Raw genomic sequence first — 16,040 nt, 5'->3', positions numbered from 1 at the left:
CACGGCGGCGCGCGCAGCGCCAGATGGTGCGGGTTGCCAATTATCTACTTTTTAAAGTAAAGTAAAAGTAAGTAAAGTAAGTTACTTTTACTTACTTTTTAAATTAAATAAATGATCTTAAACTATGCATGGACTTTACGACAAGGGAATAGTCTAGAATACAAGAAAACACTCCAGAGAGATTAAAAAAATGTGTTCACCTATTTATTCGGTTCACCGGGTAAAACAAATACTGTTACAAGACCAAAAAAAGGATACATTTGAAAGCAATCTTGGCAACAAGTTTTTTTTATAACAATTCCATAATAAAAAGACAAGTTTATCATTTTCATTATTATTCTTGCCGTTTCCTTCCTTAATTTAGAAAAGAAAACGATAGGCGTGGGCACGGGCCTTCACTTCAGTGTACAGCTTTGCTGCCCCTGGCAACCCTGTTCAAAGAGCCACGTTCTCTCTTCATTATTTGCAAATGCAAACACTTGTCATTAATAAATAATACTATAAAACGTTCTGCAAGTACGGAGAAACCACGATGGGGTAGATTTACAAGGTAGTGGGTTGTGGGGAGGAGGCCGGGTGAATAAGGGTGGATGAAGTAAAATACCAAGAATGATACAAGTCACAGAAAAGCGTATATACATCAGCACGAGCAACGATAAAGTTGTTTTGTGATTTTTTTGTTTGTTTGTTTGTTTTTGTTTTGTAGAAAGTGGATTTTTGTTAAGAGCACGCGCTGGAGCACACAAGCAAAGAGTTAAGGCAGCTTTTCACCTTTGAAAAGTTTGAAGATTGAAACGTTAAAAATTGCGATTTACTCTTCCCATTTTAATTTGATCCCTCTACCCCTCCGCAAACGTGTCTCGCACGGAGGGCTGTAAAAGTTAGAGTCGGTCATTGCATATTTGTGGCTGTGGGGAATTCGTAGCCGTCCGGTGTAGATCGACCTTAAGAAATCTGGCCTCCTAGACCTACTGACCCTTAAGCCAGTGAGTGGAAGAGGAGAACCTAGCCAGGCCTGGTTACTTAGGACAGTGCAGTTCTTTGCATTATGAATGCGCACGTCTCTCTTTTACCAAAAAATCCACCAAAGCATCAAAGATGGAATAAAAAGGGACTAGTCTTCTGCTTATGTTTTGCCTGGACAGCCTATGTAAGTCCTGAATAGTAGTGTGTGTGTGTGTGTGTGTGTGTCCACTTTCCTGCACATTAGTCTGAATCAATTTGGCCTAAAAGAAAACCGAGTGTTTTTCTGCTCCCTGTCCAGTTCTGAGGTGACTGGCACTACAGAGGATGAAACGTCCTCACTTCTGGCTCTGATGCACATTTGGAATAAAGTATTGCATTGGCAAGCAAGTGTTTGCACAAATCATAAACATTTCATGGCCTCTCGGTAAACTTAATTCTGCCATGGGCGAGTTTGGCGCCCCCTTATGGAGACAATGAGCACAGTACTACCACGATTCCGCTCGAGGACCACAGTACTGTAGGTAAGGTCTTTCCTTGCTGCCACCAGCGGCTTATGATTAAGCAGATCCATGTTAGCACAACCAGACGTTTTAATGCAAACCCTAAACCGTGGTGCTGGGGTGCTCCAGGAATTGATTTGGAAAACCCTGCAGCAAAGACAAGTTGGCAGACATTTAGCAGTTTTTAACTTGCAGCACAATAGCACTTTTGCACGTTACAGATTTCGACCCCTTCTGTTTTGGAACTGTTCTGATCACTGAGAAGCTTACAGGCTCACTACCTTTTGAAGAATAATTTCAGTGGTTTCTAACAAAGCAACAAAAGGCGTTTATATAACACTTTGGTCTGTTTGTTACTGTTGGTAGATTTGTGGTAACCCACAGTGCAACAAATCTTTCCTTGATTCCCCCCCCCAACCCCTCGCATCACTTTGCAGTGCTATCAAGGACACGATCATCTGTCACTCATACACACAGTGACACACACACACACACACTCGCACATAGACACATGCATTTTTTGTGCTGGTGTCATTGTCTTGTCTGTATGGGCTCACAGACACTACAGCAGGGTTCAGTTTCAGAGCTATATATGTCTGACCGAGTCCGACCAACTCCAGTTACAACAGCAAGGTCACACACACACACACACACACACACACACACACAAACAGCGGGGTATGAAAAAAAAGATATTTCAGGTTCTCAGAGACTTCTGTGTTATCTGAGAGTGTTTGGGTGCCTCTGTCATTAGGAAGGGAAAAACTGGCTGATTGAGAGAATCAGACACACTCGCGCTGAAACACTTAATCCTCTTGAGACCCAGGACACGGTTCAGTGCCCACGAGTTCCACAGAGACTCTTAATCAGTGGCATTGTCCTCGTGATGTATTGCATCCTCGAACGTGGACATTTTAGGAATGCGGCTGTGCCATGTGCATTCTGGAGCATTCACCTGATCTCAGTGTCTTGGGAAGTGATACTTTGAAAGTGAATGGAAGTTATACTGCAAAAAAAAAATCTCGTTAGAATACGAGAGTCGCATAACCGGCACGGTTTGGTTACATAACCCTGGCAGTCCATTGCCACTTCAATGACTTCATATCTGTGAGTGCCAGCGTAGATTACCACCAGTTTACCAGTAACTCCAAATTAACATAATCAGGTGAGCTGGTTAACAAACTAATTAGGTTGAACCGAAACATTTCTAGCTGGGGTGTAAAACTCCGAGGTGGGGATATAGCTACTGAGCTAGACAAAAATTCATTGCAGTCAACTGTCTCGTTAGCCCAGGGCCCATTGAAGACAGGCCTCCGACATCAGTTAAATAACTACGGAGATAAAATTGTGAAGGATTTTCAAAAAGTTGTTGGCCAAAGTGGCCTCTTCCACTGTGTGCATGTCAGTCGTGCTGTGTGGAGATGAAAGCGCATACAGGTGAACACTTTGTGTTTGTGTTTGTGTTCTCGTGTCTCGAGGATCGGATTTCCAACCATTCGTGTCGCAGGCGTCCAGACGAGTCATCAGGTCCGTTGCCCTGGCGACCTCACGTGCTGATGATTTCAGCAGTTGCGAGGACGTGTGGGAGCGTTCTGACGGGAAGAGGATATGAGATCAGGGAGGCAACACATGCCCATATACAGGCTGAAACAGAATATTACGATCCATTCAGCCAAGCAAGGGCACAATGTCCCACGTACAGCCGTTTGTGAGAGTGAGTGTGAGTGTGAGTGTGTGTGTGTGTGTATGTGTGGGTTCAAAGATCCGGATATATACTAGTGAACGTGACACCAAACACTCTTCCCAGCTCTTCTCAGCAAATCCGGACAGCTAGGTTAGTCTAGGGTGCAATACCACCTGTTAGGCTGGCAGAAACACACACACACACACACACACACACAGACACACACACCAACGCTTAGGCCATTCAAACTCATTCAAATTTCTCACATATCTACACATTTAATGTAACCATACACTTCCTTTGGCATTCAATTAGGGCATATAGTTTTCACACCACAATATGCACAATTAAAAGTTAATTCGCAATGCACCTCTGTCTGTTAATTAGGAGTTACCATTATGGCCAGTGTCTCTTTACTCTTGACACCACGGGATATTCCAAACAATACTGGCAAGATCTCAGAAAATACCATGGAGCACCCAGAGTGCAGGGCCTCTCTAGGTTTCCTAGCAACTGACGATGCCACAAATAATTGCACAGAAATGAGAATTTTGATAGTGTGTAGCTGCTACAGCGCCAGCAACGAGACAACAATTGACAAAAATGAAGCTCCCAGGACAGAATGACTTCCAGACTGAAGGAGACAAACCAAAACCATAATACAATAGGTCAGACTGAAGTTCACTGGCGATCACCAGGACAAAGCTCAAGGCTTCTGATCCAAAGAACACCACCCCAGCTGTGAAGCATGGTGGTGGTAGCTTCACGTCATGGGTCATGTTTCCCTGGAAGTCACTGGCGCACTTCAGAAAATGGATGACATTGTGAAAGAATAGGAACATCCTGAAGTTTCGAAGAAAAGACCTCAAAACATCAGCCAGTCCCAAGCAGGTCTTCCTGCAGGACAAAGATCCTGAAAGGCTTCCTGCAAAGTTGTGTTGGCATGGTGATGGAGGGGCTGTATTTACAACCAGAACCAGAATGTTTGAGAAAGCTGCGACTGAGCTGCGAAATTGAAACGGTCCCTTATGGCAACAAAGAACACGTCCTAATTGACTTAACACAGTCAGCGTATGGTAACATGAAACGTGTGGAGCTAGAAAAAGTTTGAATATCTTTACCTTATTTGCTTTTTTTTTTTTTTTGCTTTTTACACTTTTAGCCTCAACTGTGTATATGCATTTAATGTTACCCAGCTAACAGGGTGGAGAAAGGGGAGTCAAATGTGAGGGAAGATTTCAGTCAGCGGGAGTGAGACAGACGAGATGAGAAAGAGAGAGAACAGTCACCTGTATCACTAACACAGACACAGTGCAGTTTCCAAGAGATCAGACTCTTGGGTGAATGTGGAGAGATATTTTTAAATGGATGTGTCAACACTAGAGACCAAACGTCTGGCTTGACCCTTCAGAGTTGGTTCGGAGGAGGCCACCATTTCTGAAACCTTTCACTTCATGACAACCTGTTCTGTTCCCCATGTGTTGGTGCCCCCTTTATGATGGCCACATATTTATTTTATATTGGAGCTTGGAAAACAAAATCATGCCAAAAAGCTGCAGGTTTTTGGCAAGTGTTTTCCTTATTGCTCTCTCTCTCTTTCACATGCACACACACCCACACACGCAAACACACACACAGAGGCTTCGAGCTACACTCCCTCAGTTTCCCTCTTACGAAGCTAGCCAGGAACTGTGATATCATGTGCTAATGTTCACCACAGTTTACTTTTATTTTGACAAGGAGTCAAATCTGATTTGAGACGCGGCCGATCATTTCTTTCAAGTCTAAACAGCAATCGTACCTAACAATCACACTTCTGACTCGAGCCATGTTTGTACACAGATGCGGTAAGCGTTCCGAACAGCGGCGTGTCTAATCTGCAGATCCAATTGTTTCAGCCCGAAAGCCAAACCTGACATGAGTGCTTTCAACCTCGCGTGCTTGTCCGCGTGCTGCCATCTTTTTCAAAACAGACCATAAACCAGCTAAGGGGAAATGAAATCGGTTACTCTCTGTCCTGAGCCAGAGAAAAACAGATATTTACAGCTTTGCTAAAGGGCTTTCTTCAAACAAGGAAAACGTATGGTTAAATAACACAGATCTCAAAAATCCATTTAAGCCAAGATACTGTAGTGATTAACCATATGTGTGAGAGACTGGTTTGAGAGACTGGTTTGACCGACTGGCTTTTAAGAGATTTGCTCTTGGTTTGGCTATCATAATGAACTGTAACTGAAAACCTTAGTGTTGACGGACAAAGTGCAGCACATCTCACGGCATGTGGATAGTATGAAACACTGACTGGAGTGTGTGCATTTGACAAGCAGACCTCTGGATTCAGGCAGGAGGCAGTGACTAAGCCTTCTCTCTAGCCAATGGCGGCGGAGCGGTCAGCCATTTTGACAGGTTCGAGAGAAGCTACGCAGTGTGTCCACCCCGCCGCTCCAGTGTCGGTGAGCACAAGGGAATTTCCCGCCGCACATCCTTCTGCTCCGGCAGCCCCAGAATTGGCAGGGAACCCACAAACAGTCCATAAATACCTCCCTCCATTATTGTTGCAGACCTCATTTGTGTGAGTTCTGTTCCAGCAGAGTCCCAAGCTCCCCTGTGCCTCATGCTTCTTTCATGGTTATTTCAGGCCATCTGGGAGATGTAGTTTTTCCATCATTTGTCTTGTATCTTCCGTGGCCAGAACGTATGTGAAGGAGGACTTCTGTGTGTCTTGCTGGTGGTGCCAAAGAAAATAAGGGGGAAAACAGACATGAAGAAGTAGGAGGAAACAGAACATGGAAAGAAAGAAAGAGACAGAGAGAGATAGAGAGAGAGAGAGAGAGAGAGAAAGAGAGTCAGGAACTTCTCCACTGTAACTTTCTTTCGTTACTTTCTTGGCACTCCTGTCAGTTCAAAGGGGACTCCGGACGAGGGTATGTTAAACTGCTGTATCTCAGGGTTCTACATACAGGCACATGCTCTTCAAACCTCCCGTTTATCTAAACCAGTCCTGTCTAAATAATGGCACACACAAACAAAAAAATAAAATAGAGACCAAACATCCTGTCTGTTATTCATGGACACGGCTGAGCGGCAGGTTGATCACTGTTTGGGCTCTGTGTTTAAAGCCCGCCCCAGGGGCCTGTTCAGGATCCAGTCATGTCTGTCATTTGTGGGCATGTTTGACTGGCAGCCCAGTCCAGACCTCTTTTGATTGCCGTTTGGCTTAAGGCCCACGTCTTGGCCCCATCACAGCTCATTATGTACATTACTAGCCCTCAGGACTGCAGTGCTGCACCACCCCTGTAGGGGGAGCCATCTCCCTGTGGACATGAAGACAACAAACCAGGCTGAGAAACTAAAAGTGACGTGACTGGCTGCGAAAACTCCACTGCCAACGAAGAGACTGAGAGAGAGAGAGTCCAAAAAGTTCAAAGGTCAAAGGTCGTAGCCGATCCAGATTCTGTTCCAGGGATTTGTGGGGTCTGTCGACGCTCAGAAGAGATCAGTGGAAGCTGCAGTCATTCATATGACCAAGACAAGTGTGAATGTATGAGAGTGTTTTTGAGTGTGTGTTGTATGGAAATTTATGGGCGTGGAGGGACAGTTTGACAAGTTGACTAATGGACTTGTGGAGGATTCATGGACTCATGGTATCAGCTGCAATGCTGCACTGCGTTTTCCTTTGGTGAGATGTAAGCATCTGTCTGGTGGGGGGGGGGGGGGTATAGAAGGAGAAAAGACATTCAGACATACCATAAATCACTTAAGAGAGACGTTTACATTGCAGATGCACTAATAACTCTAGCTAATGACACTGGCACAGTCTAGAGGCAAAAGTCACAACGCTTGTTTCATTTTACACTTATCTGACGTTCCACATCTATGTTATCATATTTGCTAAATGTTGTCAGTTATCTTGGCAACAACTGGGGGATCAGTTTCAACCCTGACCTCCTTCGCTCTGGCGAGACACTGACCTGCGGGCTTGTCTCTCCCCGTCACTCTCACTCTTCACTTATTCTGGTTGCGGATCCGTAAGCACCTCCTCTTCAGCGGGGGCTCCAGCTCGGACCCGCCCCCCGCCGCCAGTGGGGGGGCCAGGCTGCAGGGGAGAATGCCCGTCACTGTCTTCTCTGCTGGTTTGGGCACAGGCTGGATGACGCAGCCCGGCTTGGGCATGTTGGGCAGGGCGTAGGCGTGGTCCGCGTCCAACAACGCGTCCTCCGCGTCCTGCGCCTTGTCGTTGCCGGCGCCCCCAGGAGCGCCCACCTGGTCGGACAGGGCCCTCTTGCCCGACGCCTCCCTCTCAAGGGCCGAGAAGCTGTTTTCCTTCAGGTCCTCTCCCTCTACTGGCTCGTCGCAAAGCGCGGATGTCCTGCGACACGGTTCCACAGGAGGGCGCTGTTCTGGAGGCAGGCTCCGGACCAAGGGATCCAGTTGCTGGGCGCTGCATCCGCCGTTGACGATCACATTACAAGGCGTGGCGGTTCCTGGCTCTGGTTTCGCTATGGAGATACTGGCTGAGGGAGTGGAAAGGGTGCACGTGATTGGTTGAGATAGTGGGGGCGTGGCACTGCAAAAGGATGGGTCTGCACAGGGCAGTGCAACGCTGTCCAATGGGCTTTTAGTCTCCATGTCTCGGTCTCTTTGAATGTCCTCATTTGCCTCTGTGCTGCAAGAGTCCCTCCCACTGGTTTCACCATCACCCAATCGTGAGACAGTCAGCCCTGTGGGTGGGGTCATGTCAGGTTCTGTTTTCACTTGCACACATGGCATCGCCCTCTGGATCACCAGCTGTTGCCGTGAACGACGATTTGTCGTTAAATCGATGATTCCGTTTGCTGGTGTGTCGGAAGAAGATCCTGAATGTGACAAACTAGAACTTGTGCTACCGGGACTTTCCATTTTGACGGTGAGGTCTACGACGCTCGTCCTGCCCCGTTCCGTCTGGCCCGACATGCCTGGCGAAAGCGCATCTGAGTGGGAGGGACCCTGCTTTTGAGCTCCGCCCTCTCCCCTGGATGAATCAGGAGAGAAGGGTGAATCCTGTGAGTCGCTGTGCTCGCCAGAAATGTCCGGAAGCGTGCCATCGTTCCCAGGGCGGTCGCCAGGTGCCTTCGGGCCGACCGGGATGGGCACGGGGATGGGTATTGGCACCGGTAATGGCACAATTACGGGGTAGGGCACCAATAGCATTGGAGGTGGCACTAAGGGTGCCAAGGACGGCATGCCAAAGTTCATCATGGGTGGCACCGGAATGGGCCCGGCTGGCATGATGTTAACCGGAGGGAAGGGTAGTCCTGGCATGTGGGTACCTGGGTGAGGGGGCATCATGGTGGGGGGGTTACCCGGCAGGCCGGGGGTTGAGGAGGGGTGGACATGGGGTGAGAGGAGGGGTCGGTGCATTGGACTCGATGGGGGACCCAGGGTCCGAGGAGGAGGGGGCGGTCCGATGCCAGGGATCATGGGATTGGAAAGGGGGCTGTTGGGGCCAGGAGGTCGGAGGAACGGGGGTCGCATCTGCTGCATCATCTGGTGCTCCATGAAGAAGGGGAGGGGCACAGGCCCACGAGGCGTCATCACCATGGGCGGGCTACCAGGGGGCACGCCCAGCGGAGGGTGGAGCCCAGGTACGGGGGGCGGTGGAGGAGGCGGCGGTAGCGTGGGACTCTCGTGAGGCCTCGGCGTGGGGATTTTCACCGACGACGAGGACGATGAGGACGAACACACCGCACCGGGCTCGGAAGGCGAACCTGCCGCCGACCCAGAGTGACCCATCCCGGAGCCTCCGCCCGCCGGGGACGGTGGCTTGCGGCCGCGCATCTCGCTCAGGGGGGCGCTCCAAGACTCGGGGGTGAGGAGCTGCACCCCGTGGCTGCCATCCACCTTCCCGTCCCCGGCAGGATGCACGGGGTTACACAGGCCTCCGGGCAGGGCCGCCTGGGTCTCCTTATAAAAGATGTCCATCTTGTACTGGTTCAGACACTTTGCACTGCAGAACTGGAGGCGTCTCTCACCCGACCCAAAGTCTAGGTACTCCTTGGTGTGCCGGATGTGCTTGCACCAGTCACACACCTGCAGTACCCAAACACACACACAACAAACACCTTGTAAACATTTCAAGTCAGCAAGCAGAGAAAAAAGATAAGTGCTCCTTTTAAAAAAGTGCTACAAAATTCTTGAATAAAAGTACTTCAGTGTCAGCCGCAGTACTTAGACTCTCACTCTCTCCCTTTCACTATCTCTGTCTGTCTCTCTGCCACTGTCTCTCACTCTCTCTCTCTAACACACACCCACCCACACACACACACACACACACACACACACACACACACACACAATCAGAGCTTGTCAGAGAGGCAGTTGCCTCTGGCACAACCGCAGGGTCAAACCCAGACAGTTCCAGCTAAAAGGTTTTGCCTTCAAGGAACAATTATGCGTGTGTGTATGTTTGTGTGTGTGTGTGTGTGTGTGTGTGTGTGTGTGTGTGTGGGCATGCATGATACACTCCAAAACAAATAGACAGTCTAGTTGTGTATTCAAGGTGATGCTAACGGAAAAAGACAGGTACATAGTGCCTAAAAGTGAGTGATGGCCTCAGTGTGTGTGTGTGTGTGTGTGTGTGTGTGTGTTGTGAAATTACTCGGCGGAGGATACAATGGGACAGTTAGATGACATCTAGTTAGGAGCCAGGACACAGATTTACAGAGGAGCGTTAGGTAACACAGAACTCTGCCTCTCTAACTTTCTGGTTGTTGGCTCTCTTGTTATTTCTCCCTTTGTCTGTTATCTGTTGTCAGTCCTTTCCTCATGAGTCCCTGGGTGTTGATGTCACCTGCAGTCAAGAAGAGCTCAGGTTGACAAATGGATTGCAGTGGCAGGGATTTGCCTCAGGCCTAGCCAACTGATTACCGAATAAAAGTCTCACAGGAAGTAATGAGGGGATTAATCAGCTGTCACTTCGGTCAATGACAGACATTCATCACACACACACACACACACACACACACACACACACACACACACACACACACACACACACGCTTCCTCTCTTTGCCAACATGCACCCACCTTCTCTCAAATGTTTACACAAACACATATGCACCCCCACACACAATTTATTTCAATTTATTTCACTTTCCCAAACACACACACACACACACACACACACAGACACACACACACACACACAGAGGCCTTCACTCACTACCCAAAACCACAACCACAACCTAATCCTCTCCACCCTTCTCCACTCTCTGGGCCACCAGAAACGGGCACAGACACTTGTACAGATGCCTCCATTTTATCCTGAGGGTGGGGGTCAGGTGGGGGTCCGGTGGGGGCCCTGAATGCACGTGTGAGTCCCATGACTGCGCAGGTCCCAGTTGAGGGCTGCATTCCTGGCTGTGTGCTGAATTATACATGGACCTTTCACCTCCGCACGGTTTAAAACAGCTGGGGAGGGACATTTCACTGCTCTGAGAGGGACATTTCACTGCTCTGAGTGGGACATTTCACTGCTCTAAACGGAACATTTCACTGCTCTGAGAGGGACATTTCACTGCTCCGAGTGGGACATTTCACTGCTCTAAACGGAACATTTCACTGCTCTGAGAGGGACATTTCACTGCTCCAAGTGGGACATTTCAGTGCTCTGAGCGGGACATTTCACTGCTCCAAGCGGGACATTTCACTGCTCTGAGTGGGACATATCACTGCTCTGAGAGGGACATTTCACTGCTCTGAGTGGGACATTTCACTGCTCTAAACGGAACATTTCACTGTTCTGAGAGGGACATTTCACTGCTCTGAGTGGGACATTTCACTGCTCTAAATGGAACATTTCACTGCTCTGAGAGGGACATTTCACTGCTCCAAGCGGGACATTTCACTGCTCCAAGTGGGACATTTCACTGCTCTAAACGGAACATTTCACTGCTCTGAGAGGGACATTTCACTGCTCTGAGTGGGACATTTCACTGCTCTAAACGGAACATTTCACTGCTCTGAGAGGGACATTTCACTGCTCCGAGTGGGACATTTCACTGCTCTAAACGGAACATTTCACTGCTCTGAGAGGGACATTTCACTGCTCCAAGTGGGACATTTCAGTGCTCTGAGCGGGACATTTCACTGCTCCAAGCGGGACATTTCACTGCTCTGAGTGGGACATATCACTGCTCTGAGAGGGACATTTCACTGCTCTGAGTGGGACATTTCACTGCTCTAAACGGAACATTTCACTGTTCTGAGAGGGACATTTCACTGCTCTGAGTGGGACATTTCACTGCTCTGAGAGGGACATTTCACTGCTCCAAGTGGGACATTTCACTGCTCCAAGTGGGACATTTCACTGCTCTAAACGGAACATTTCACTGCTCTGAGAGGGACATTTCACTGCTCCGAGCAGGACATTTCACTGCTCCAAGTGGGACATTTCACTGCTCCGAGCGGGACATTTCACTGCTCCAAGCGGGACATTTCACTGCTCCAAGCGGGACATTTCACTGCTCTGAGTGGGACATTTCACTGCTCTGAGAGGGACATTTCACTGCTCCGAGCGGGACATTTCACTGCTCTGAGCGGGACATTTCACTTCTCCGAGTGGGACATTTCACTGCTCCGAGCGGGACATTTCACTGCTCCGAACGGGACATTTTAATGCTCTGAGAGGGACATTTCACTACTCTAAGAGGGACATTTCACTGCTCTGAGTGGGACATTTCACTGCTCTGAGTGGGACATTTCACTGCTCTGAACGGAACATTTCACTGCTCTGAGAGGGACATTTCACTGCTCCAAGTGGGACATTTCACTGCTCTGAGCGGGACATTTCACTGCTCTGAGTGGGACATTTCACTGCTCTGAACGGAACATTTCACTGCTCTGAGAGGGACATTTCATTGCTCCAAGTGGGACATTTCACTGCTCTGAACGGAACATTTCACTGCTCTGAGAGGGACATTTCACTGCTCCAAGTGGGACATTTCACTGCTCCGAGCGGGACATTTCACTGCTCTGAGTGGGACATTTCACTGCTCTGAGTGGGACATTTCACTGCTCTGAACGGAACATTTCACTGCTCTGAACGGAACATTTCACTGCTCTGAGAGGGACATTTCACTGCTCCAAGTGGGACATTTCACTGCTCCAATGTGGGACTGCGGGACAATGTACATTATCCTAATGGACTTCCTCCTTCCTTCCGCTCTCTTATCCTCCTCCTTTCATGTTTTTTATTCATGCATGTTTTATTATACCCCCCGACATTCGCCACTTCCCCTCTTCTCCATTATTCTCTCTCCTCTCTCTCCCTCTCCACATCTCTTTCCTTCCCTCTCTCTCTCTCTATCTCTTTCCTTTCCACTCTTGGGTCAGAGGTAATTGCCGTCATTTCTGTGGCCGTGGATTGCCGTGACGACGGCGGGAGTAACTACAGACCTTTTCTCCCGTGACTGGCTCGCTACACCGAGGTGCTAGTGGCTGTACATCTACATCTGCTCCAGAGGTCTCCTCCCTAAACCTGCAGCTGCCCTGAGCCTGCCAGAAGAACTGGCTGCTGTTATCACTACACACACACACACACACACACACACACACACACACACACACACACACGCACAGACACACCTGTGCAGACATGCATATACACATGCACACAAATAAACACACACCCACACTCCCCCAAACAGCCACGCAAACACACAAACACAAGAGCACACACATGAACGTCAACAAAAACGCACAGACCACACTTTCCACAACAAAGCCACGCAAAAGCGCACATGTGGACAAAAACACAAACACACACATACACATATGTGAACATGAACACAAACACACACACACACACACACACAAACACGCACACACACAGATTTATATACACAGTCTGATGCAATGCAGGATGACAATGTTGAAACAAATTATGGAAATGTGGAATGCAGATTATCTGCTAAAGAAGGTGTGATTCTGCAGGCTTTAAGTTGAGTGTGTGCAGTCTCAGACTGAGCTTTTAGCGTTCCAGACTGTTAGCGTTCCAGACTGTTAGCGTTCCAGGCTTTTAGCGTTCAAGACTGTTAGAGTTCCAGACTGTTAGCGTTCAAGACTTTGTGAGGCTCAGCTGTTCTGGTCTGTTCCAAACCGCTCTGCACAGAACACAGATCTTAAGGCAAAATCACACCTCTGCTTCCCTCTGACCTACTACACATGGCTTTCCTGTGACAGACAGAGAGGAGCATGGTAGTGTAGGAGAGGGCGGAGCCGTCGCCGAGTGGCTCGGGGTCAGCTCGGGGTCGGCTCGGGGTCAGCTCGGGGTCAGCTCGGAGTCGGCTCGGGGGTGGGGAATGGCTTACAAGTGCATCGCTGTTTGTCTTGAGCACAAGTCGGGGCGTGTCTTTGCACAAGCCGAACATCACAGAGCCTTCCTCATCCCGGGCCTACAGGGGAGACACAGCGAGCCTTATACGTATGGACACAACCCAGAACACACACACACACACACACACACGCACACACGCCGACGCACACGGACGGTAGAGAAAACGAGGGACAGGAAGTGGAGTGGGATGCAGGGATGAAAGGATGAGTGACTAGAACGAGAGGAAAACACGAGAGAAAACCCGACAGACATGCACTCACCTGGAGATAGAGGCAAGCTTTGAGTGTGTGAGTGTGTGTGCGCATGGTCGAGAGAGAGAAAGAGAGAGAGAGTGTGTGTGCGCGTGGTTGAGAGAGAGAGAGAGAGAGAGACAGTGTGTGAGTGTGTGTGTGTGCGCAAGTGAGTGGGGGGTGCGTGTGTTTGTTACCGAGCGGTGTGAATATGTTTTGAGGAATGATCCATATCAGCTTGCTTTTTTTGGTGGACTTTTGCTTGGGGAGATAGAGTGTGTGTGTGGTGTGTGTGTGTGTGTGTGTGTATGTGTGTGTGTGTGTGTGTGTTTTCTTAGAGGTGAAACATCTACTCTGTGATAATTCATTAGCTGACTGAAAAAGGTAGAAAAATAAAAGCATGAAAGGGAAACTAAACTCACACTAACTCCCCCAATAAAAACAAACACAATATACAAACCAATAAACAACAACACAATATGCTTTTAATAAAAAACACTATATAATTTTAGTTTCAACAACGAAATGTGTGTGTGTATACTGTCTCTGTCAATATTTCTGTCCATGTGATTTTCCTCTTTGGCTGTCCACACCATCAAACACACTCTGTTCACCATTACTACTGCTGACACAGTACACACAGGTACATACATACACATGCAGTGCTGAACTGAAATCATGCACACACACACACACACACACACACACACAGGCCTGCATACTCACTCAAGACAGGAAGAAGAACGGTATTAAATGTGCCAACCACAAGCATATTATTTTGTCCAAGTGCACACAGTCATTATTCTGTCAGTTTGTATAAGAGTCCAAGAAAGAATTCATCTACACCTCTTTACACACACACACACACACACACACACACACACACACACACACACACACACACACACATTACTGATCACTAATACACACTCTCTTCCTCTGCCTTGCTCCCTCCCTAGTTCTCATAAATACACACTCACACTCCTTTACTTTGTACTGCAGCAGCTATGACCCTGTGGACCTGTTCCAGCTCATTACCATATAGTACTAATGAGGCTGTGGGCACACACACATACACACACACACGACAAACACTCACTCACTCTCTCTCTCTCTCTCTCTCTCTCTCTCTCTCTCACACACACATACACACACACACACTGAATTTCTGCAGTTTAAATGATTTGCAGGCTTGTAATACGTTCAACACCTCAGTCAAAATGCTGCCATAAACATGAAGCACATGAGGCAAACACACACGCACACACACACACACACACACACACACACACACACACACACACACACACACACACACACACACACACACACATACCTGCAGAGAGCAAGCTGACCTACTTTAATGTTAACTTGAGTGCGTATGTCTAACGCACTAAGTGTGTGTATGTAAATTATTTTGTTTTACACAGCCCCATGTCAACACACTCTACAGCATGATCCATATGGCTCTGATATGTGTGTGTGTGTGTTTGCGTGTGTCTGTGTGACTCCACTGGGACTGGTGTTTCTGTGGCATCTTTGCCAACCTCCATCTGGGCACCAGGGCCAGAGCAGGTGTGTGTGTGTGTGTGTGTGTGTGTGTGTGTGTGTGTGTGTGTGTGTGTGTGCGCACGTCTCACCTTGTCAGGCAAGATGTGTATCTCCAAGGACATGGATGGGCACACATACAAACATAAACAATGTAAAACGCCCATGCACACGCACACACACACACACACCCACACACACCCACCCACGCACACACACACACACACACACACACACACACACACACACACACACACACACACACACACACACACACACACCTCCCACTTGAGTGGCACACATCCACAAGACGACCCATCCTTCTGTCTGCTCATTAGTTTCTCCCCTCACTCTCTCCATCTCTCTCTCCATCTCTCTCTCCTTGTCCGTCCCCTTTCCCTCTGTGCAGCGTACCCACATAACCTCAGTGCAGTGTGCATTTGAACTATGCACACTATTTGTACTGTCTCAACTTGCAAAAATACATTCTCTATCATCCATCTTAAACCCTGTTTGACAAACACACACACACACACACACACACACTCACACACACACAGCCCCCAGACCTGCCCCACACATTCCACACACGTCCCTCACACACGGCCCCCAGACGCCCGCCGCACGGCCCCCACACGGCTCCACACCCACCACCGAGCTCTCAGCAAAACCCCCACAGCACTACACACACAGTCTGTGGCAGCTTGAGGGAATCTGACATTTCGAATTAGATGGAG

At 48.5% G+C, this 16,040-nt stretch overlaps 1 protein-coding gene across 8 annotated transcripts in view; it reads right to left on the bottom strand.

Annotated features, from left to right (window-relative positions):
• Positions 1-4,272: 4,272 nt before the first annotated feature.
• sobpa (sine oculis binding protein homolog (Drosophila) a) overlaps positions 4,273-16,040 on the bottom strand; it is a 36,030-nt gene continuing 24,262 nt past the window's right edge. For 4 of the 8 annotated variants that reach the window (XM_076985605.1, XM_076985609.1, XM_076985608.1 and 1 more), the window contains 3 exons: positions 13,500-13,583; positions 7,122-9,219; positions 4,273-6,848 (listed from right to left, as the gene is read on the bottom strand). In XM_076985605.1, the coding sequence (XP_076841720.1) occupies positions 7,156-9,219; positions 13,500-13,583 (2,148 nt within the window). In that variant the 3' untranslated portion in view covers positions 4,273-6,848; positions 7,122-7,155. The remainder of the gene's footprint in view (positions 6,849-7,121; positions 9,220-13,499; positions 13,584-16,040) is intronic. The other 4 variants (XM_076985611.1, XM_076985613.1, XM_076985606.1 and 1 more) reach the window with 3 other exon arrangements.

Source organism: Brachyhypopomus gauderio, unplaced genomic scaffold, assembly GCF_052324685.1.
Source record: "Brachyhypopomus gauderio isolate BG-103 unplaced genomic scaffold, BGAUD_0.2 sc43, whole genome shotgun sequence".
NCBI classification, from domain to species: domain Eukaryota; kingdom Metazoa; phylum Chordata; class Actinopteri; order Gymnotiformes; family Hypopomidae; genus Brachyhypopomus; species Brachyhypopomus gauderio.
The sequence above is the reverse complement of the archived record's forward strand: the minus strand, read 5'-3'. Positions and strand labels throughout refer to the sequence as shown.